General features: G+C 39.8%; 1 protein-coding gene across 7 annotated transcripts in view; it reads right to left on the bottom strand.

Moving 5' to 3' along the window:
• CORIN (corin, serine peptidase) overlaps window positions 1–22981 on the bottom strand; it is a 263542-nt gene that overhangs the window by 128683 nt on the left and 111878 nt on the right. For all 7 annotated transcript variants that reach the window (XM_043438349.1, XM_043438343.1, XM_043438344.1 and 4 more), the window contains one exon: window positions 13880–14061. In XM_043438349.1, coding sequence (XP_043294284.1) covers window positions 13880–14061 — 182 coding nt within the window. The remainder of the gene's footprint in view (window positions 1–13879; window positions 14062–22981) is intronic.

Below are 22981 nucleotides of genomic sequence, written 5' to 3'. Positions count from 1 at the left end.
AAAACTAAACTGACGTTGGAACCAAAGCCCACAGAAGGTACCCCGGAACTTACGACCTGAACCCCAGTGGGTCAGGTGACCATGGAACAACAGAACGCATGCAGAAAGCAGCATCCTCCAGAGAACTCTAACAGGGCCCAGAACCTCACAGTGCACTCAAGATGCCTCCCTGGCAATCCAGAATCTGCTGGCAAACCGAAACGCAGAACACTCTCAGCACCCCAGGGAAAACGTAAACACCAACTCTCAGACGACGTAGATGTTGGAATTACTCGACGAAGCCTTTAAAGCAGCTATTATACACATGCTCCATGAAGTGATGGTCAACAGGTTTGAAATGAGTGCAAGGATAGAAGTTCTCAGTAGAGAAATAACAACTTCAAGAAAGAATCTAGTAGAAATTTTAGAACTAAAAAAATACAATAACTAAGTTCCTTTTTTTTTAAGAGCCACAGAATGGCAGAACAGAGATGACAATGGAAAGAGCCAGTGAACTTGAGCACAGATTAACAGGTTATCCAACCTGCATGAGGGAGAAGAAAGACTGAAAAAAAAACATGAACATAAGTTTAGGGACCAGCTGGGTACTATAAAAAGATCTAACACTGATGTCATTAAAATCCAAGAAGGAAATGAGAAACATTTGTACAGAAAATTGACAAATAAATGACTATAACTTCCTAAATCTAGTGAAAGATATAAATTTAGACTTTAGAATCACAGCAGCCCCCTAATATTGGGTTGGCCAAAAAGTTCGTTCAGAGTGAACAAACGAACTTTTCAGTCAACCTGATAGAATAAATTCAAGGAAAATCATATTTAGGCACAAAAAAATCAACCAAGTGGGGTTTAAACTCAGAAGCAATGCTAGTTCAACATACAAAAAAATTTTTAAATGTAATCACCTGATTGCCAAACTAAAGAAAAACCAAATGATCAAAATAACAGACTCAGAAAAAAGCATTTGATAAAATTTAATATCTTTCATAATAAAAACTCTCAGGAACCAAGAATAGAGTTTAAGGGTACAAATGATTATGTCAGCCCTTCCATGCATACTCTACCTTTCTCAAAGTCGGCTGGGACATATAACAGAAGTGACAGTCATAGCATATACACAATTCACGTCCACATTCACAAGTAGGGAAATTATACAGGTAGAGTGAGTACTCTAGGGTAGTGGAGAGTATCTTATAATTCTGTTTACCATAACGACCAGTGAAAAATAGGAGACCAATATAAAAAATAATGCCTTTTATAACAGCTCTAAAAGAATCCAATGAAATACATGCAAAATCTATATAATGAAAATGTTGATAACAGAGTCAAGGAAGACCTAATAAATGGTAAGATAAACCAAGGTTATGGCTTAAAGATTCAATATGATTTAGATATCAAATTGATATCTTCCTAAATTGATCTATAGCTTTAATACAATTCCAGTCAAATCACTGCATGATTTTTGACAAGTTGATTCTAAAATTTATACAGAAAGGCAAGGCACTAGAACTGAAAATAAATTTTGAATAAGAACACAGTTGAAAAATTCACACCACCAAGATATTAACACTTATTATAAAACTATATTACTTAAGATGACATGGTTTTGGATAGATACAGAATGGAACAGAGTAGAGTCAAGAAACAGATCCACATGAATATGGTAAATTAATATAACAAAGGTACAAAAGCAATTTAAGGAGGAAAGGATAGCCTTTTCAACAAGTGCTCCTGGAAAAATTGGAGATCAATTTGCAAAAAGAAAATACCACTTGACCTGCACTTCATACTTTATGCAAAATTTAACTCACCATATTTCATAATAAAATGAAAAGTATAAAAGTCTCAGGAGAAATTATAAGAGAAAATCTTCAGGTACATACATAAGGCAAAGAGTTCTTTGATACAAAAGCATGTAACATACAAAAAAAGATTTGATAAAATAGACTTCATTGAAATAAAAATGTATGCTCAGTGAAAGACAATGTGAAGAGAATGAGAAGACAGGTGTAGGCTGGGAGAAAACATTCCCAAATCACATAATCAATAAAAGACTTGCCACCGAGAATACACAGAGAACTCTCAAAACTCAACAATAAGAAATACAACCCAGGGGGAGAAAATAATGAGCAAAGGAAATGAATGGGCACTTCACCAAAAAAGATGTACCAATGGGAAATCAGCATGCTAAAGCCGCTCATTCACTAGTCACTAAATAAATGCAAATTAAAACTACAATGAGATACCTCTCCATACCTATTAGAATAGCTAGCACAAAAGCAATACAAATCAACCGGACAATACCAAGCACAGGTGAGATTATGGAGCAACTGGAATGCACATACATTATTGGTGAGAAAGCAAAACAAAACAGCCAGTCTAGAAAACAGTTTGGCAATTCCTATATAATAAAACACTTACCAATCTAGGTGTTTATCCTGGAGGAATTTGCTTAAAAAAATTTAAGCAAATGGCTGGCAATAATATTCATAATCGCTAAAAGTTGGAAATAAAAAATGTCCTTTAGGCCATAGCTGGGAATCTTGCAGAGGAGGCAGCTAAGAGGACATGTCACCTCAGGGGCGCTGAGTCCTGGGGGCCACGCAGGATGAGGTTTGGGAAAACTTGCTTGAGCTTGGGGTACAGGCATGCATTAAAAATAAACGTCCTACAACAAGTTAGTCATCATACATAGAAATTAAATACTAATAGTAAAAATAATTCTAATAGTGGATACAAGTAACAACATGAATTAATCTTAAAGGTATCACTGTAAGTGAAAGAAGTTTAGTCTCAAAAGATACTGTGATTCTATTTACATGACATCCTGGAAAAGTGTGACTGAAAGTCTGAAGCACAGATAGTGGGGTTGGGATGTGGGTCTGACCACAAAGGATCACATGAGCACGCATTCTGGGTAATGCGACTGCCATGCATCCTGACGCGTTAATGGTCACATGAATCTGCGCATGTGTTAGAGTTAACAGAACTGCACACAAGAAAAGACTGAACTTCATTGTGTAAATTAAGCAAAGTAAGACACTTTACACACGGACACATACCAACACACTAATATAAACTAAAAACAGCTTGTTTCTGTCAGAAAGTCACTCTAACTTGGCCAATTAGTTTGATGGTGAAGTTTGGCTTTACCACTTAGGTAAATTCTATAAACAGCTTCAAAGTTTTGATGCATATGTTTAATGCATATGATAGCATATAAAGTTTTTCATCAAAATTATTGTATTATCAAAGATAAATTGAAACTAACAATATTTCAGTCTCCCAATTCTTTCTCAGTATATGGAGTTAAATAAAGTGATCTAACTGAAAGATGTTAGATAAATAAAATAAATAGATGTTTGATAAATCCTGGTAAAGTTATCAGAAACTGAGACCGTGAAGGCTCTAAATGAGAGGATGATAAATTCACGGGCAAGTTAGGTGCCTTCCAGTTTTCACTTTAAAAAATAGGAGAAGAATCAAACAAAGAATCTAATAATTTCACTGGTAGATTATTACTATGTGACTTTTGATATTAACCTGGAAAGTTGTTCAAATAATTGAAGACCATTATTATGGTAAACTCCTTGTACTTAATTATGTGAATAAGTCTTTAAGTCATTACAATCCAGAAGACAAAAAAAGTAGAAATGGAATTGATGCCAAACTCTGTTCCTTTCTACACAAACCAGTTTTAAAAGAAATCATCCCATCTAACACAATGAGAGATGAATTTCCAACAAATGTCACATTTAAGCTTAGTAATTATTTATAAACACATAATAGACTTAAGTCACAATTACTACAGTAAGTTAATCAAAATGCTAACACTCAGTCTCATAAGTGAGAAAAGTTTTTTATAAGTAATAATTTCCACTCTCATATATGGCTTTTTTCTAAGGTGACAAAAATAATTATAAACATTAAAAGAATACACCAGAATGAAATTCTGTGAGCAAAGGGAAATAGAAGTGTGAAAAGAGAAGCTATGTAATATTTGTCCAATATTAAAAGAAGAGCTTGCAAATTTTGAACGGCTGTGAGTGACAAGTCACTATGGTATTTAAATTTCACTGAACACATTTAAAAGAGTAATATAACAGTTTCATTTTTAAAATGTCAATTATTATAATATCCTTTAGATTGTATGCTGTCAACTGCTTACATTCATGATTTAAAGTTTTTAAATATTAACTTAAAATTGTGAAAGGGGTATATAATTTTTCAAAATCCTTTTAGGGTCCCACAAGCAAAAATATTTGGAAGACCATACCTCTGAATACTATGTTACATACACAGCCTCCTCAATATGAATTTAGCTCATTTTGTTTAAATGTGTACAGAGGTTTAGACACCAAATAAACATATGGATTGAGCAGATGAAATGGAGATGGCAATTACTTCCCAACTGCTGAGCTCAATGGAATTGAAGTTATGAAGATTGTGATGCTATTTGGCATAACGAAGTCGCAATTTCAGAAGAGATTCAGACTTTGATGAGATGATTCCGAATCATGCATTAGTTTCAGTGGGTGGCCCAGAGTGTAGAGTTCAAACTCTAGGATGTCTCAATTATCAGGAAATTGCCACGTTCCTGGAGCTCATTTTCAAGGAGAACTGACTGAGCGTAAGGAGGTATGTCCATCAAAAGGACAGAGGTAGTATCCAGTCTTGGGAATTTTTAGAGAGAAATATGAAACAGAACTAAGCTAATATTTTTATTGTGTGAAAAAAAAACCACCAGCAATTTTATTCAACTACCTGGTTCTATAAAGATGTATCTGCTGTGATTACATTGATCAACATAGAGATATAAAGCTGGAGATAGAATTAAAATAGATCAGGCTTTGGATTGTTCAGATGTGAATTACCAGCATTCTTGGTAGAGTGGTCAGACTGCTTACTGACCAAAATAAAATAGGCTTAGAGCTATGAATTTATAATTACATTATAAAAAAAAAAAAATCAAACGTTTGCTTTGTTGATAAACATTTCTGCATTTTATTATCATCTGTAAGACCACAAATGTGGATTTCTGATAGCAAGAGGCAATAATGAACAAAACGTGGATGCCAGCCACTGAACAAAATAATATTCTGTAAGATGCGCAGGGATCAACCCATGATATTGGGTTTCTGAGTTATCAACTTCCAAGCCATGCAATTAACTTGAAAATAGAGGAAGAATGAGTGAACGGAGGTGAGGAAAGGACATCTCTCTGTTTCTGTTTTAGGAACTACTGTGCCGTCTCAAGCAGAGCAACATCTGGCAAAGAATGGACACCTAACCTCAAATGACCTACAAATAAGAATTACTGAGCCCAAAGAGAAGAGCTAGTACTTAGGCTCAACAAGAAATGTTTTATTTGGCACTGCTTCTTTAGCTGGCATGGGAAGGAGGGAAGTCAAAAGAAGACTGGCTCTCACAGTAAACAGAGGAAATCCACAAGCTGAGCATTCCTCATGGCTCATAGATGGAAAGAGATTGTTAGGGGCTTTAAATGATTTTAAAAACCTTCACGTTTCAATTCACAGCCAAATGAAATTCAAGTACTGGACAAGCTGATTGTGTAGTTTATTAAGAGTTCTTCCAAGTCTTTATCTCTATGACTGCCCAAATAACCACCACGGTAATAGTAGCTGTTATTCCTATGGCTTCTCTTCCTTCCCTTCTCTGTGATCACTCTCCTAACATGTTCTATGTTTCAGCCCTACAGACAGGTGCTTTAAAGAGTTGGGAAGATATCTCTAGGAGAAGAGCATTGCAGGCAGAGGAGTTGGAGCCTTAAGAGCAAAAAGGCGAGTATTCAGAGAAAAATCAGAGGTGATGGGGGCCAGGTAATGAAGGGCAGGATGTTTGTGTTGTAAACTCTAGGAGGCACTGTTTGTCTTGACTTCTGTGTGACTGGTGCCCCGCCCCGGAGTCATGCGATGCAATGATACTGATGGAGTGCCCTGAAGGTTGTAGGGGTAGTGGCTTTTATATTGAGGGAGATGGGAAAACTTGGAGAGGAGAGATGTAAATGTTTAAATGATCCCTTTTGCTTCTGTATGGAGAACAATCTGCTGCGGCAAGCAAGGATGCTAATAAGGAGGTGGAAGGATAATCCAAGCAGGAACTGAAATGACCAGAGCCAGGGGTGGTCATGGAGATGGTGAGCACTGGTTGGATTATGTGTATATTTTGACAGTAGAGCAGTAAGATTTCTGAAAGATCAGATATGGTATGGAAGAGAAAGAGAAAAGTCAAGGATGATATAAGGCTTTTGGCTGAAACAACTAAAAGAATGCAGTTGTTATTTACTAACATGAGGAGGGTTTGGAGGAGAGCAGGGGTGGGGGCAATACTAGATCAGGGTAGTATGTAGGACCATATTTTGTAGACACTCGAGTAGAAATAACTCGAAAGCTGAAAGCAGTGTGTGAGTGTACATGTGTGTGGTGTGAGTATATAGCACAAACATACATATACATGCAAGCCCAGAGCTTGGAGGATGTGCGGGTTTGAGATCCATGCTGGTAGATGGCAGTGCCTGGTGGTATTTCAAGCCATGAGCCTGCGTTAGATCATCAAAAAGAGGAGTGATCCAAGAAATGAGCCCTGGGGCACTCCAGTGTTTAGAAGTGAGAGAAGTGAGTAGAAGATAGCAAAGGAGGCTGAAAATAGGTGGCCAGAGTAGAAAGAAATTCTGTTGATGGCTCCGAGGTAAAGAATCTGCCTCCAGTGTAGGAGACTTGCAGGAAACACGAGTTCAAACTCTGGGTCAGGAAGATCCCCTAGAGGAGGAAATGGCAATCTACTCCAGTAGTCATTCTTGCCTGGAAAATCCTATGGACAGAGGATCCTGGTGGCCTACAGTTCATGGGGTCACAAGGAGTCAGACGCAGCTGAATATGCACACAGACCAAAAGTAGAAAGAAAACCTACCTGGAAGCCTAGAGGGTTTATCTTGGAGGAAGAGAGTGATTAAATGTGTCAAAAGTTGCAGGAGGTCAAGTCAGGGGAAGACTGAGAACTTCCCATAGAATTCAGCAACATGGATGGCAATTCCTGGAGACCTAGGGAAAGCTTTGCTTGAGAGGCTGGGGCAAGGACTTCGGAATACAGGTTGGCAGCCTGGGGGAGTGGAATAAAATTGGGGATGAACTGACAGATTTAAGAGTCGTCAGTACTTAGGTGGCTATGAGCAACCATGAGGTTTCCTAGACAAAATGAATAGAATATTGAGGACAGAGGGTTGGGACCAGAGTTCTGTGGAATATCAATATTTCAGGAGCCAGGAGAGGAGGAGAGACTGGAGCGTGGCCAGAGGACGGGAAGCAGATCAAAACAGAGCAGTGTTCTAGGAACAAAGGCAGAGAGCGCCACGGAGGAAGGAGAAATAACCAGAGGCAAGGCCTTCCATTGCAGGGTGCAGCCGGGTTCCAGACTTCCTCCTCCACATCCCATGTCCCTGCTCTCACAGGACGCAGTACTCATAGGCTGTAGCAGATCCTCATCATCTTCAAAGGCTGAAGGAAGCAAGGGTATCCCCCAGCTCCTCACCCCTCTACTGGGGTAATTCAAAGCCATATTGTACAAATCATACACTGTTTCCCAGATTTTACCATGACATTAAGCTCCAGTTGACCACAATGGTAGCTGGATTCATAATTTACCTTTACTGGCCATCTTCCATCCCTTGAACCACCTTCCCACTCCTCCACTGGTCTATGCCTCTCCCAAACATATGATTTGTGCTTAAATTCTTGTCTTAGGCTCTGCCTTTGTACTCATCTGCCTAGCTCTCCATGGGCTTGTGAGCACTTTAAAGAGTCTGCATCCAGTTCTTCCCTGGTCCAGTGGATAAGATTACATGCTCCCAGTGCAGGGGGCCTGGGCTGGATCTCTGGTCAGGGAACTAGATCTCACATGCTGCAACTAAAGAGATCCCATGAGGGGCAACTAAGACCTGATGCAGCCAAATAAACAAGTTTTTAAAAAAAGTTCTGCATTCCATCTTTCCTTTCCACTTCCTGACTGACTATATGGTCCATAGAGCATGCTTCTAAATGTCTGTTATGTTGAAGTGTTTATATTTTCATAGTTCATTATGGATTCCAAAATTTTTTCAAATACATTATTTTATTTAGTCCATAATACCTTTCTACCACCTAGATATTATTCCTACTGTAAAATAAAATTGAGGAAAGAGAAGTAAAAAGGGTTTATGAAACTTGCTTCAAGATCATCCAGTTATTAAATAAAACAACTAGGGCTTGAAAACAAGTCTTCAGATTTAGATTTGGTGCCCTTAAAAGAAGCAACTATATATCAAAGAAAGAAAATGTTTTTATAATTTAAATTGTCAATAATTTAAAATTATAAATGTTGCAAAATTTGAGGTTCTAGGAAAATCTCATTATATTTGACTATTTATTGTAATGAAAAGTGTGTGGCTAATTTTGGTAACTCTACTCATCTACCTCTGGCAAAATATTGACACTACCTCAAAGAAAGTAATTTTCCCAAGTAAATTCACAATACAAAAGGAGAAAGGGGGTATTATGTCTTACTAGGATCTTGAGACAACAATATATTGGGGCTAACATACTGAAGTGGTTTATCTCAGCAACCAAAGCTAAGAAAGCAAATAAGATACTCGGAAAAGGAAGAGGAAAATGAAAGAATAAATAGCTGAAGTTCTTTCATGGCAGCAGAGATCTATTTCTAAACTACTTTCCATATACAATTTCAGACAAGGTAGAGTAAGGTACTAGTCAGAAAGCTCAGAATGATTGATGGACCTTGACCTTTAGCCCTCTGAGTTCTCACAACTCAACTATGGAAACACACACCAATGTTTATTTTAAAAACCTCTGAGAATAGTTTCCACAGCATTATCACGTTAGCACATTATTTACTTTACGGGACCAGGCATAAGATAGAAAGGGTAAGACAACTGAGTAGCCTTCCATATGAGAACAAAATATCTTCAGAGTCATGACTGATTTAAAAGATGCTATGACAAGATGAAGTAAATTTACAGAGCTGTGCATTGGGAAAAGCAGCTGTTACAAGTTGTGAGTTTTGGCTCAACTCAGTCTAAAAAGGCATTTGAAAGCTCTTGTGAGAAGGAGGCTGTAACAGAGGGGAGTATTCAAAGATTAATAACCAAATCCCAGAACAGTCCCGGGATGAAAACAGAACTGGGGGGCTGATTTAAAATAATCTTGGGATAATCTTCCTGAACCTCAGTTTCCTAATTTATAAAATGAAGATGATAATACCTCAGAGATTTACTCTGGAAGCAAAGTGAGCTAACAGCTGCGAAAGCAGTTTGGAAAGGAGAACGGGGTTCACGAGGTAAACGCGAGGTTGCTGTTTCCTTGGGCAAACGACTTGACGAGTTGGAAGGAGAAAACTAAGATGGGAGTCAACTTTTAATCCTCACTTGTTTCACTGGCTAAATAGACACCTGACACCCAACACAGGTCCTCAGTGCCGAGTGCCTCCCAGGACACCCCCTTGCTGCCTCTGTGTCAAGTGAGACCCTTCATTTTTCAAATATGCAGAGCTCCTCTGTGTCATTGACTCCACTTCTGTTCCACTGGCATTTAACCTGTGTTCTTCTGTAGTGTCTGTCTGTCAGCATGTTACATGGAGTTACCAATGTTCTTTTTACATTGTCTCTCACATTCTCATATACAGATCTACCAAATCAGGCTTAACACTCCTTAAAATATTAACCATTACTCCTTAAAGATAGGGAGTATGAGAAGTATTATTATTATTATTACTATAAAGAACCTTGCAAGAGGGAGGTGGGAGGGGGAATCGGGATGGGGAATACGTGTAAATCTATGGCTGATTCATATCAATGTATGACAAAACCCACTGAAATGTTGTGAAGTAATTAGCCTCCAACTAATAAAAAATTAAAAAAAAAAAAAAAAAGAACCTTGCAAAACATCACGCCCAACCCAGAGTCTCTTAAAAGGAGCACTCCTGGCATTTGGGACCGAACAGTTTGTGTGGGTACCTGACCCATGCCCTAAAGGATGTTTCACAGTATAGTGGGTCTCCACTTGCGAAATGTCAGGAGCAACTCTTTCTGTCCCCAGAGCTGTGACAACTGGATTATCTCTAGACATTGCCAAATTCCCAGGTGGAGGGGTCGCAAGATTATCTGTGGTTGCGAACCATCTCCCTAGGTGGATATAAACCAATATTATGGTTACTGTAATTACTTTTATTTTTTCACATTACCTGCAACAATGCTCAGAACTGAATACTCAATGAATATTTACTAAATAAGTGAAAAAATGAGAAAAGGACTTCATGAGTTATATTCATAACTGTTCTTACAGCATAAACCCTTATACGATTAAGGCAATATTATACAATTCATACTTTTCTACCTGGCATACAATATTCTTAGTTTATGAACATTTTTAAGTAACTATGTGTGTGTGCACTAGAAATTATATTCTCATGTGTACATAAATATCACAGCTAACAGAGGTTCTTTCCTAACACATGCCCTATGAATATACCTATGATGACTAGTATACTCTTTATCTATCAAGCATGAGATGGAAAAATTATTTTAAATTCCAGGAAAATACTGTATCAAACACCGATTATCAGACTCATTTTCAGAGAATTAACTCTACATGGAAAAAAAAAATACAGTAAAGAATTCTAAAAAGGTTGACAAATAGAGGATCTCAGATGAGTGTACTTAGCACATTTCTATTCTCTTAAAACATAAATTTCTTTAATATATCTTCCCAGATCTTTTCCAAAACCATCAATCTTTTCCAAGATGGAAAGATTTGTACTGTCTTTTGATATTTGAGGAACATATGTGAAGTGGCATTTCACCTAGAGCTATTAAAGAATATTGGTATTACTTTGATTTTAAAAACTGATACTTTAGGACCATCATGTTATGGAACACTGATGATTTTTGATTTTCAAATTTTCTCAGTGGATTCTTAAATCCTATATCATCAGGCTACTTTTTCCAAATGACAACTAATAAAGTGTTCTTATGTAAATGGAAGAACTGTAGCTGAAAAAGAATTAAAAGGGCTTCTTTTTCATGTACACTCACTCATCATTCTGGTAGTTTATTGCTATGTACAATCTTTTGGAGGGAATCCTAATTTAGCAGTAGACCTCTACTGTACAGTGTGTTAAAAAGAAATAAACAAACCCTTACTTTTGGCTTGGATAAATAACTTGTGACAGGTCAATGTCCCTCCCATCAAGTAAAACTGGAAAAGCCAGATGAAACACAAGAAACATCCATTTAAAGGTCTCTGATAGCTGGTGAGACTATTAAGATGTGAGTGGCTAAGATCCAGAGAGAAGACAACTGCAGAACGAACAGTCACATTCTGCGTATGGATGCTTTTACCCCTTGGTACTCGCCAATTCTTGGCACAGTACTAGAAACTGAGAGTCTGGACATAGGGCCCCTGCAAAGAGGCAGAGAAGCCAATAGAACTTTTTGGTAAACCCACAGAGGTAGAGAGATAAAACTTCGAGTTTTGGCGCTACTAGAGGAGTGGGAAATTAGGCACCAAGGATGTAGCAGGAAAGGAGACACGGAGAAGGGCAGGCCTGTCATGTGGAAGGATTTCCCCTCACGGCTTCTGCTGTAAAGAGCAACAAGCCAAAGAGTTAGGTAGAAAACCTCTGCAAAGCCAAGCAGAAATCTAGCAATCTTGCTGCTCTGCCAAAAAAAAAAAAAAAAAATGACAACTTGGGACTGCCAAGGAGGAGCAGAATGCAATAAATGCCTTGGTTTCTCAGCAAGGCTCACCAGAGAAATGCACTCTCAGAACTGATGCTGTCTTATAAACACAGAGCAAAATCAGTTCACTTCTTACTGGATCAATGTGGTCTGTTCCCACTCTACACTCCTGCCCTTCAGGAGAGGATCTGATTCCCCCACTGTCAGCTAACAGGCTTCAGATGCTTCAGGTTTAGCCTCAGCTGCAGAGAATGGCTCTAAACAGGGGCACATCCTTCCCAAGAAGGATCACATCCAATGGTGGCTTGAGGTGGGGGTATAAAGACGTGGCTGACTTGTCCCAACATGGAACAAGTCCCTGAGACCATATGAGCCCCAGAACTTCCCGAAGATTTAGCCAAAGCTTCAGTGGGCCTGGGTCACATTTCGGCTTCTGCCTTCACCTAATCCCGCCTTCTCTCTCCTCCTTCACACAAGTGCTGCTATCTAGTAAACACCCTCCACAACAAATTCCATCTCAGTGACTGCTTCTGAAAGACCCAGCTTGTGACAGTTGCAGGAGTGGTCCCAGAAAGCAGCCAGTCTGATGGGGTTATTGATCTGGATCACTCACTGCTGGCATGAGAGTGAAGTTGCCATTATTGATGGCAGGTGGAGACAGACATTCCCTGGCACCAGGGCGTGGTCCAATTGTTAAAATCATTATCAGAAGTGAACTGGAATACTTTACCTACAGAAAGGAATGCACTCAGTGGGGTGACCTACCAAGTATTTGGTAAGTAACGATAAGGACAATGGATTGGATGGCTTAGTGCTAAGCATCAATATTCTAGAAAAAGAACTCAAAACTCCAGGCAACTGTAACTCATGTTGTGGAAGCCAAAGGGCCCTCCTAGTAATTTAGAAAGACTCTCACATACTGTAGCACGAGAATCTGGAAAACTGAGGATCGGAAAAGATTAATAATACAGACCCATTAAAATTAAGACTTTCTATTCCATAATAGACACTGACAGAAGAAAGGAAAGGTAAGCCAGCCAGTGGGAGATCTTTACAATGCATATATCCAACAGATAACTTCTATACAGAATGCACGCAGAGCTACAAATCAGGAACAGACAGACAGACTACCCAATCAAAAAATGGGCAAAATACTTGGACAGACACTTCACAAAAAAGGATATTTAAATAACCAAAACAGCTTGAAAATTCAACCCCAATCATTAGGAAAATGCAACTTAAAACCACAACACTACCATCAGAATTGCTCAAATGAAAACGACTGGCAATACCCAGTGTTGGGGAGAATTTGGAGCAAGTGCAACTTTCATAGCTAGGAGAAATATAATGTCCATAACCTCTTTAAAAAACTGTTTTGCTGAGCAAATACATAGTTCCACGTTCCATCAAAGACATGTACAAGAATAGTCACAGTATCACCATTCACAGCAGCTGGAAACAACTCACATGTCTGTCAACAGCAGAGTAGAAAAATATGTTGTGGTATAAAACATGTTATTGTTTAGTTGCTGTCATGTCTGACCTTTTGCAACCCCATGGACTATAGCCCACCAGGCTCGTCTGTCCATGAGATTTCCTAGGCAAGCATACGGGAGTGGTTTGCCGTTTCTTTCTCTCAGGGATCTTCCTGACTCAGGGATTGAACTTGCATCTCTTGCACTGGCAGGCAGGGGCAGGTGAATTTTTTTTTTACCACTGAGCCACCAGGGAAACCCATAAAATGTATTAGAATACCATAAAAAATGAGAATGAATGAACTACAAGAAGATGAAAATACAGTGAATCTTTAAAACATACTGTGGAGCAAATGGAGTGAGACAAAAAAGGCATGCGTACTGTATGATTAACTCCACTGATATCAAGTTCAGAGGTTGGCAGTGTCACCTGAGGTGATGGGAGTCTGTGTAGAGGTCTCTTTGGGAGGGTCAGATCACTGGGAGAGAGGTTGGGTTTCTGGGTTGCTGTTATTATTCTATTTCTTGATCTGGGTGCTAGTTACGTGAGTCTGGTCACTTTGTTAAAATGTATTGTACTGTATGCATTTTTTGTGTATTTCCTAGCATGAACTTCAATAAAAATCTTTAAAAAATGCAACAAAATGCAGACACCTACATTGTTTTTCATTTTCCTGCTGTGGTGAGAAGCAAATCCTGCTGACATTGCTGTTTTCACTTTGGTTTCTAAACTGTGAACATTTGAGGAAACTGGGCCAGGAGGCATTCACCATTCCCAGGACTGACTCACAGCCCTCTTTTGCAGACTCACAGAAGGATCTACAAGGCAGGAGTCCATGACTAGAAGAAAAGAGAAAGGTGGAAATTAATGTTTTTATAGACTGTTTCTCAAAATAATAATTAAACTAAAGAAAAGTTGGCCACCCATGCTACAATAATACCTTAATTTATATTTACTGTAACCAACAATGTGAATTGTCAACAACAACCTTCAACCCTGTAACAAGCATTTTAGCCACCTCACTGTCATGATTCTAGAGGGGATAAGCTAGTTCCATAATAGATCATCTGACTCTCTCCTAGAAGGATTTATCCAAAATGACTTTTTTTTTGAGATTTTTTTGTGTTAAGTAAACCTGTCAACCAAAAAAACAAAACAAAAAAAACGCTCTACTTACTGCCATAAGGAGTAAATTAACATGAAAATGTCCCCAAATGAAAAGGCAGAAGTAGATCACAAAATAGGTTAATCTCATTTCTTTATCAACCCTCTGAGAGGCAGACAGAGAGAAGCTGTTCCCTAACCTTCACTGTCTCCCTAGAAAAGAAAATATTACACAAACAAATGGCAACTCTGAAACCTTGTACAGTAATTTATCTTTTCAGTTCTGTGCTGTCTTCTGCAAAATAGAAAAACACAAACTGTCCACTAGCAGTAAGGTAATGACGCCTCCGAGTTTGTCTTTATTTATCTGACACGCAATCAAACTGCTGGATCCGAGGCCCTGTGTCTGGGGACTGGGACGCTACAATGTCAAGGTCATGGACTTGGCTCCTGCAGATCCAGGCAGCTTTTTCTACTTTGTAGAAAGTGGACTGCACCTCTCACCCTAGCTGGTCATCTGACAAAGGCATCTCAAATGATTTTTAAGAAAACTAGGAGAGACACAGAAATACAGAACAGACTTTTGAACTCTGTGGGAGAATGTGAGGGTGGGATATTTCAAAAGAACAGCATGTATACTATCTATGGTGAAACAGATCACCAGCCCAGGTGGGATGCATGAGACAAGTGCTCGGGCCTGGTGCACTGGGAAGACCCAGAGGAATCGGGTGGAGAGGGAGGTGGGAGCGGGGATCGGGATGGGGAATACGTGTAAATCCATGGCTGATTCATCAATGTATGACAAAACCCACTGAAATGTTGTGAAGTGATTGGCCTCCAACTAATAAGAAAAAAAAAAAAAAGAAAGAAAACTAGGAAAGAAAATGTACATGTCAGTCAAAGCAGAGCACACACTTAAAAATGTAGGGTCAATGAGAAATTCCAGAATCACACAGTATCAGATCTGTAAGCAACCTTAATCAACACCTCATTCAAATCCTTCATTTGAGGGAAGTCTAGGGAGATTCTTAGACACACAGCTTCATAACAGAGAAAGCGGGAAGAGAATCCAATTTTTAACATTCAACCCACGCCCTATCTCGGAGAAGGCAATGGCACCCCACTCCAGTACTTTTGCCTAGAAAATCCCATGGAAGGAGGAGCCTGGTAGGCTGCAGCCCATGGGGTCGCTAGGAGTCGGACACGACTGAGCAACTTCACTTTCACTTTTCACTTTCATGCATTGGAGAAGGAAATGGCAACCCACCACTCCAGTGTTTTTGCCTGGAGAATCCCGGGGATGGGGGAGCCTGGTGGGCTGCCATCTATGGGGTCGCAGAGTCGGACACAACTGAAGCGACTTAGCAGCAGCAGCATGCCCTATCTACCATCCCATATCATTTATTCTCACATAAGGACCTAATAATTAGGCCTTAAGAACTCCTTGACCCAACACACACATTTATAATTCCCCACTCATTTGTCTATAGATCACTGGAACATAAAGGGATATGCCAGCCACTGAGTTAAAACAGAAAGGATCAAGTCTATGAAAGAATCTTGAGAGTGAGGCCTTGTTATATATAAAAATGTGGGAAAAGAGTACTCAACAATTACATTTAGATACAAGCACTTTTTTCCTTCTTAGAAACTTGTCTTAAAATTGAGTAACTTTTAGAATCCTAATATTCACATAACTATATTAACATGTATCCAAATTTGTTAGTGAAGATGTGAGAAGAAGTTTTACATTTGAAAGAATTAGCTTTAGACATAAAATACGAATTAGTCCAAGCAAGTATCTCAGTGGAAAGGAGACATCTGATTGTCATTCAGGAGATACGTTATTCACAGAAGTGATAATTCTGCCTAAATAACATTTTTGAAAAGATTTTCTTTCCTAGATCTTATTCTAGAGATCTTACATATTTTCTCAAATAAAACCAAGAAATGTGGTTGAGGAATACGGGGAACACAGAATTCCTATGCAATTGCTTCTACTTTGCTAGGCTCTAAGTGCTACATACACATTAACTCATTTCTCACTACAGTACTATACCAGCGATACCATTACTGGCATCTCTACTCTACAAAAAAAGAAACTTAAGCACAGAAAATATATGAGATTCTTCCAAGATCCCTGAGTTAGTGAGTGTCCCAGCCAGCATTCAAACCCAGGCCAACCAATTCAAGAACTATTAACTACTCTATTACACATGAGTCCTTGCTTTAGGAATGTATGTCCCAAAAGCATAACTCAAGGTTAATTCAAAACCTGGTATGTACTTTCCCAGTGAACCAAACCATATACACCGTGGTTGGGTTCTCCCTTCACTCTACAATCTTCTACTTAACCTCCAATCATCAGTATTTGCCAAGGGGCTGAGAAACACTAGGAAAGGGTGAAGGCGTTTCTCTTTCTTTCCCAGGTGTAAGAGCCCACTCAAGCTTGGCTTGGTTTCAGCATTCTTCCTTTGCTTCCTAGTCCCTGACCCATGTCCCAGTGTCCTGACACCATCCTGCCCACCCCACTCCAGCGCCCCACCTGGAAAGCCACCTCCACCAGCGCATCATTGTTTTAGTCACTTAGTCATGTCCGACTCTTCGTGACCCCAAGGACTGTAGCCCACCAGGCTCCTCTCTCCATGGGATTCTACAGGCAAGAAAATGGGAGTGGGTTGCCATTTTCTCCTCCAGGGGATCTTCCCAACTCAGGGATCAAAGTTGTGTCTCCAGCTTGGCAGAAGGTTTCTTTACCACCACCTGGGAAGCTATACTTGCTGCTGAACCTTTTTTCCCTTCCTACCATCAAAGCTACATTCCCCAAGTGAGCTGATTGAAATGAGACTTTCAAAGAAGAAAAGAGATGAAAATAACACAGAGTAGTATATAATAATAGATGGACACTTCACCCTTCAGAGGTTTTTGGCATCATTAGAAGATTGCTTGCTGGACCAAAGGAATCTCTGATGGAATTCCAGGTGCCAACTTACAGAGGGAAAAGTCATCCCACATTGTCAGGTGGGGAAGATTCACTGCGAGGCTGAGTAGCACTTGGGGCCCAACTCTCCCAGGTGTTTCTTGGACCTTTCCTCACTTCTGAGCCCACATATTCTTTGATCACTCCACTTCTTCGCTCAGAACCTTCTATGGTAAGGGCGATGAAGGTTCACACAGGGGTTCAGCAGACCACTTTCACTCTAAAGCTGAGTCTTTAACTCAGAAGCTCACTTCTTGTCACTGACCCTCAGCTGAGTTACTTTCTGCAAGAAAGCATAAGCCACCCCTCTGAACTCCTCATGCTGGCTGCTGGCTGCTCCTCACTGCCTGGTCCTGCCAACAGTTCAGTCACACAAGACTCAATTTCATCATGCGAAAAGTCAGGGGTTTGGAAGAGCTGATTTTTCACAGTCCTTTTACCACTGACATTCTGTGAATCTAAATTCACTCTTTAACACAATGCTTCTCAGAGGAGTGGTGATAATCCCACCAGCTTTGTTAAATTTCAAAAAGTAACAGATTTTTTTTTTTTTCTTGAGACTTGATCTGGGAATATATAGAGACATTAAAATACCATTAGGCCTTCCATTCTAAAAATAGGGCCTAAGAAAAATGTCTAGAGTGTTTCCAAATAGCTCTCTTAAGAGGTGTAACCAACAGAGACCCATAGGCTTTAAATTGCCAGATGAGGACATGTGAAATAGTGATGGGGTATTAATAACAAGCAGCCCTTTCAAACACAGCAAAATGAGGAGCCATTTGTTCTTGTTTTGCATGAAATTCAAGTGCCTACAAGGGGTTGAAGCATTTTGCTTTTCATCACGTGGAACAGTGTGTTGAGACAGACCACACTATTTTGGCATGTAAGTGCTGATATCCAAGCAACAAGCAGACTGACATCTGAAAACAGTGCTCATAACAGGGAAGGAGTCAGATTTGGCTATCAGGACACTATTTTAGAAAGGGTGATTGTTTTAAATGGACATTTGAAGGGTATTTGGTGGTATGCAAAATCCCCTTAAAACATTTCAACTAAAGCTTAAGCAGAAAATTCTTACCTCTGTAATTTTGTTGAAACAAATACATACAAATATAAATACTTCTACTATATACTAATAATGAGGTTTTTAGGGGATTTTCATTAGGAATGCTACTCAAATTATCTGTTAATACAAAAAATTATAGATTTTACCTATACAATTTCAAGCAAATTTATCAAATAAATTTCCTGTTTACAAATATATATATATTTTTCTTTACTGTACTCTTTGACCAACATCTGCCCATTTCCCCACCCACAAATTTTCAGAATTTTATCTGCAAAAATATCTCTGATAAAGACATAAAGTTAAAATTATTGAATAAGCTATAGGCACATTGTAGGCTTATATAATAGCTAAAGGATTTTTAGGTTTTATAAATCACTTTTTTCTAACTTTTTAGTTTTTTTTTGAAATATGGCTCATGTACAATATTATATAGGTTACAGGTGTGCAATATAGAGATTCACAAGTTTTAAAGGTTATACTTGATTTATGGGCTTCCCTGGTGACTCAGATGGTAAAGAATCTGCCTGCAATGCGGGAGACCTGGGTCCAGTCCCTGGGTTGGGAAGACCCTCTGGAGGAGGGCACTCCACTATTCTTCCCTGGAGAATCCCCATGGACAGAGCAGCCTGGTGGGTTACCGTCCATGGGGTCGCAAAGAGCTGGACATGACTGAGCAACTAAACGCATGGCACTTGATTTACGGCCATAAAACATTTGCTATATTCTCCATGTGGTGCAATACAGTCCTGTAGCTAATTTTATCTATTATTTAACTTTTTACTTCAAACTACTTTTAGAGACTTACAGAAAAGTTTTAAAAATAATACACAAAGTTTCCATGTGGCCTTTATCCAGGCTCCCCCAAAGCAACCACCTTACACAACTACAGTACTATTATCAGAACCAAGAAATTAACACCATACAGTATCTTTACTTAAAGTAAAGACCCGATTCAAATATCACCAAGATGTTCATTTAGGGTCCCACACTGCATTTCATTGTCACTTTTTATTTCTGACAAATAAACTAACCTTTGAGTATATCAGAAAAGCTCAGGATTTAAAACTCTTTTCCCATGGGGGTGGAGCAGTTTTTGTGAAAGGCTGACTTTAAGCTGGCCCCAATGATCCCTACCTCATGCTATTTATGCTCTGTATAATCTCTCCCCTTGAATGTGAGCTGGCTAGTGACCTACTGACAATCAGTAGGAGGTAATGGGATGCCACTTGCATCATTAGGGTACATAGGACTGTGACTTCTATCTTGCTAGCAGACTCTCTTCCTCACTGGTTCTGTTGAAGCAAGTTGCCATATCAGGTGGGCTTACTGGCAAGGACTTGAGGTTGTCCTCTGGCCAACAGCCAGCCAGGAACTAAGACCCTCCACCCTTAAGGAACTGAAATTCTTCCAACAATCACATGAGTCTGGAAGTGGATCCTTTCCTAGGCAAGCCATCAGACAAGACCCCAGCCCTGGCCAATACCGTGACTGTACCCGTATGACACATCCTGAGACAAAGGACCTAAGGCACTCCCAGGTTCCAAATCACAGAATCCATCAGACAATAGGTATGTGCTGTTTTAAGCTGCCAAGTCTGTGGTAAGCTGCTACACAGTAATAGGTAACTAAAATATTTCTCTTTGATATAAAACTTGGTAAGAGGCATGCTACTAACTTAGATGTATGATTTACACAATCTTTTTTTTTTTTTTTTAATTCCTAAATTTGTCTTTGGTAAGCCAAAACAAGTTGTTCAGTGAATAAGATCATAGTCATAGGGAGCACCCAGAGCTGCAGACTTTAGTTATGAAGAGAGTGTTAATGATGGATGGTCTTGCAAGAAAATCTACTCCTATTTCCTCCTTTTAATTATTAGAAAATTGAAACCTAAAAAGATCTCATAGCCAGTGCTATGATGCCAGCCCAGCACTCCAGAATGTCTCACCTAGCTGACCTCGTCTCATAAACATGAGTCCACAGATAACACAGGGGTATAAACTCACAAATCACACAGGAGCATGAATTCATCAGTACTGCCAGAAAACACAATTAGCAACAGATGGCTCTTTCTCTCTGTCATGGACCAATGGCACCAGCTTCCTACGTCCACATCTCTGGTGGCCTCAAGCGACCTCATGAGACATATGGCTTACGTGGGGCATAATGGGAGCAGGAAAGAAGTTCCCTTGCTTCCCAGCTTCACTAGGCATGGGCGTGGAAAACCACGCTGGCGAACATTTATGGATGTCACTGTCTCACACCAGAAGAGAGATCATGGGAGAAGTCAAGGTATTTTTGGTCACATTAGTCTGAAATTCTTAAAAATCCAGGACTGTGTCTGTCTTATTGTTCATCTGCAATAATCATAGTTCCAGAATGAAAGAAACGGCTTGCTCAAGTAGGGTCACTGCAGAGCATTTAATGAAAGGCCCATTTACAAAGACGCTGGGAAGGTTTCAAAAAACCAACTGGGGGTAGTGCAGCCTGTGGGGCCAGGTTGCTGCTGGCATCCCAGACTCAAGGGAAAAGGTGAAGCAGCAGTTACTGGAAGTCGGAGAGTTGTGTGCAGAAGGCTGCCTGACAGGAGTCAGAGCCTCTCACAGTGAGGCAGGCAAGTCCAAACCGTGTGACCTGGTAAAGAAGAAACGAGGGGATCGGGACTGCCTCTCTGAGCCACCAGAAGCTGGAAAGCAGACCCACTGCTAAAACTCACCCGTGGGGAAGAGTGGGCTGGAGGAGGGTGGGCAGTAGATAAGGAGAAATACAGGAGAAAGAGCCAGCACACGGCTGCATGCCTCACACCTAACGGGAGCTCAGCAAACACCTCTCGGGGACAAAACTAGCGCTGCAGGAGGAGACTGTCCAACGATTATTAGCGTGAAATCTAGCAGGAATCTTTACACCACAGAAATCAGCAAATGCTACAAACAAGTTTTGTTTTTCAGGGAGCCAATTTACCAGCATAGCACTGGATGACAGTGTAAATCACGTCATCTCTTCCAGAAAGAAAGCCGCTTTTATCTCCACTGAAAGGAAACTTAAGGTCGTGCACTTATTGAACCAGATGAAGACAATATGTCAACAACACCCTGCTGTCTCCCACCACCACCATAGCCAAGAGTCTTCCTTTGAGATAAACGACTTTCTTGGTGGTAATATCATCTACCCAAGTCCCCAAGCCTACAAACCTTGGCTTCACCTTCACCATTCATATGCAATTAATTACTAAGTATCACTAATTTTACTTCCCCAACCTCCCTCACATCCATTTATTCTCTCATTTTTTGTTCTCATAAAATTAAGCTAGTTGTAGTTCCCCCAATACAAAATAGATTTAGGCTGCTCTCTTTTTCCACCTTGTCCACATGGCAAACTTCTGTTTATCCTCCAAAATATAATTCAGCTATTATTTCTTCCCTTGGAGCAGCCTTCCCTAATACTGCCTAATGGAAAGAGTCCCTCTGTGTTGTCCCCATAACACACACCTTTCTAAACTGATCGCATTGGACATTAATGTAATTGTTTTCATGTCTGGTCCCTTGTTAGGCTGAGTCCCTTTGAAGGCAAAACTGTGTTTTATTCATCAAAGTATCCTCAGCATCAAACAATGCACCTAGCACATTGTAGGTGCCAATAAATGATTGCTAAAGGAATATATTAATAACTTTCCTAACATCCTTGTTGAAAAAACTGTCAGAAGCTGAAAGGGAGCTCCCAAGCTCTACATGTGCCTGGCAAGACCCTCCAACTCTCCCTTATATCTACCCCCTCAACACTTGCATCCTTGCCAACAGTATCTGCTTGCAGGATTGATCCCATCATGCCCTCTTTCTCATTTGGAGCAGATATCACAGGACTCAGGATATCTGGTTCTCCTCACTTCCTGGATTCCCATATCTTCTTGGATCCTGGGTTTCCACATCTTTTTCTCAGTAAGATTTTCCTGAATGACACTTTACTTAAAATCGAACCCCTTGCCATCATATCCACACTCTCCAAAGCTCTCCACTTCTTTGATTTTTTCCATTGCATTTATCCATAGTATATCTGTACCTGACATAGTATTATTAAAAAAAATTTTTTTAATCTATTTATTTGCTCATTGCTGATCTTCCTCCAATATAATATGTGGTTCATGAAGTCAAGGATCTTGTCTATTTTGTTTGCTGCCATATACAGTATACAGCAAGCACTCCAAAAATATTTGTTTGCAAAGTAAAAGAATCACATGCAGAGAATAATTTGGTGGCCTGCTTGGAACAAAGCTGTCAGGAGCAAAGCTGGGCCAGAATCACCACCACCTGACTCCCAACTGAATAGTTTGTATGACAGCTCACTCTCCTCGCTCACATGCTTCCTCCCCCTGCTGCCCCCGAATTCTATGTGGTTGAATCTTGAAATAATTCCCATGTAAGGGCAAATGGCAGTAACACTGCTATGGATGAAAAGAAAGTGAAGTCACTCAGTCGTGTCCAACACTTTGTGACCCCATGGACTGTAGCCCATGTAGCTCCTCCGTCCATGGGATTTTCCAGGCAAGAATACTGGAGTGGGTTGCCATTTCCTTCTCCAGGGGATAAGTGTCTTGCTTATACGTCAATAGTAA

This window comes from Cervus canadensis, chromosome 19 (assembly GCF_019320065.1).
Source record: "Cervus canadensis isolate Bull #8, Minnesota chromosome 19, ASM1932006v1, whole genome shotgun sequence".
Lineage (NCBI taxonomy): Eukaryota > Metazoa > Chordata > Mammalia > Artiodactyla > Cervidae > Cervus > Cervus canadensis.
Note: the sequence above shows the minus strand (reverse complement) of the source record. Positions and strands in the feature narration are given on the sequence as shown.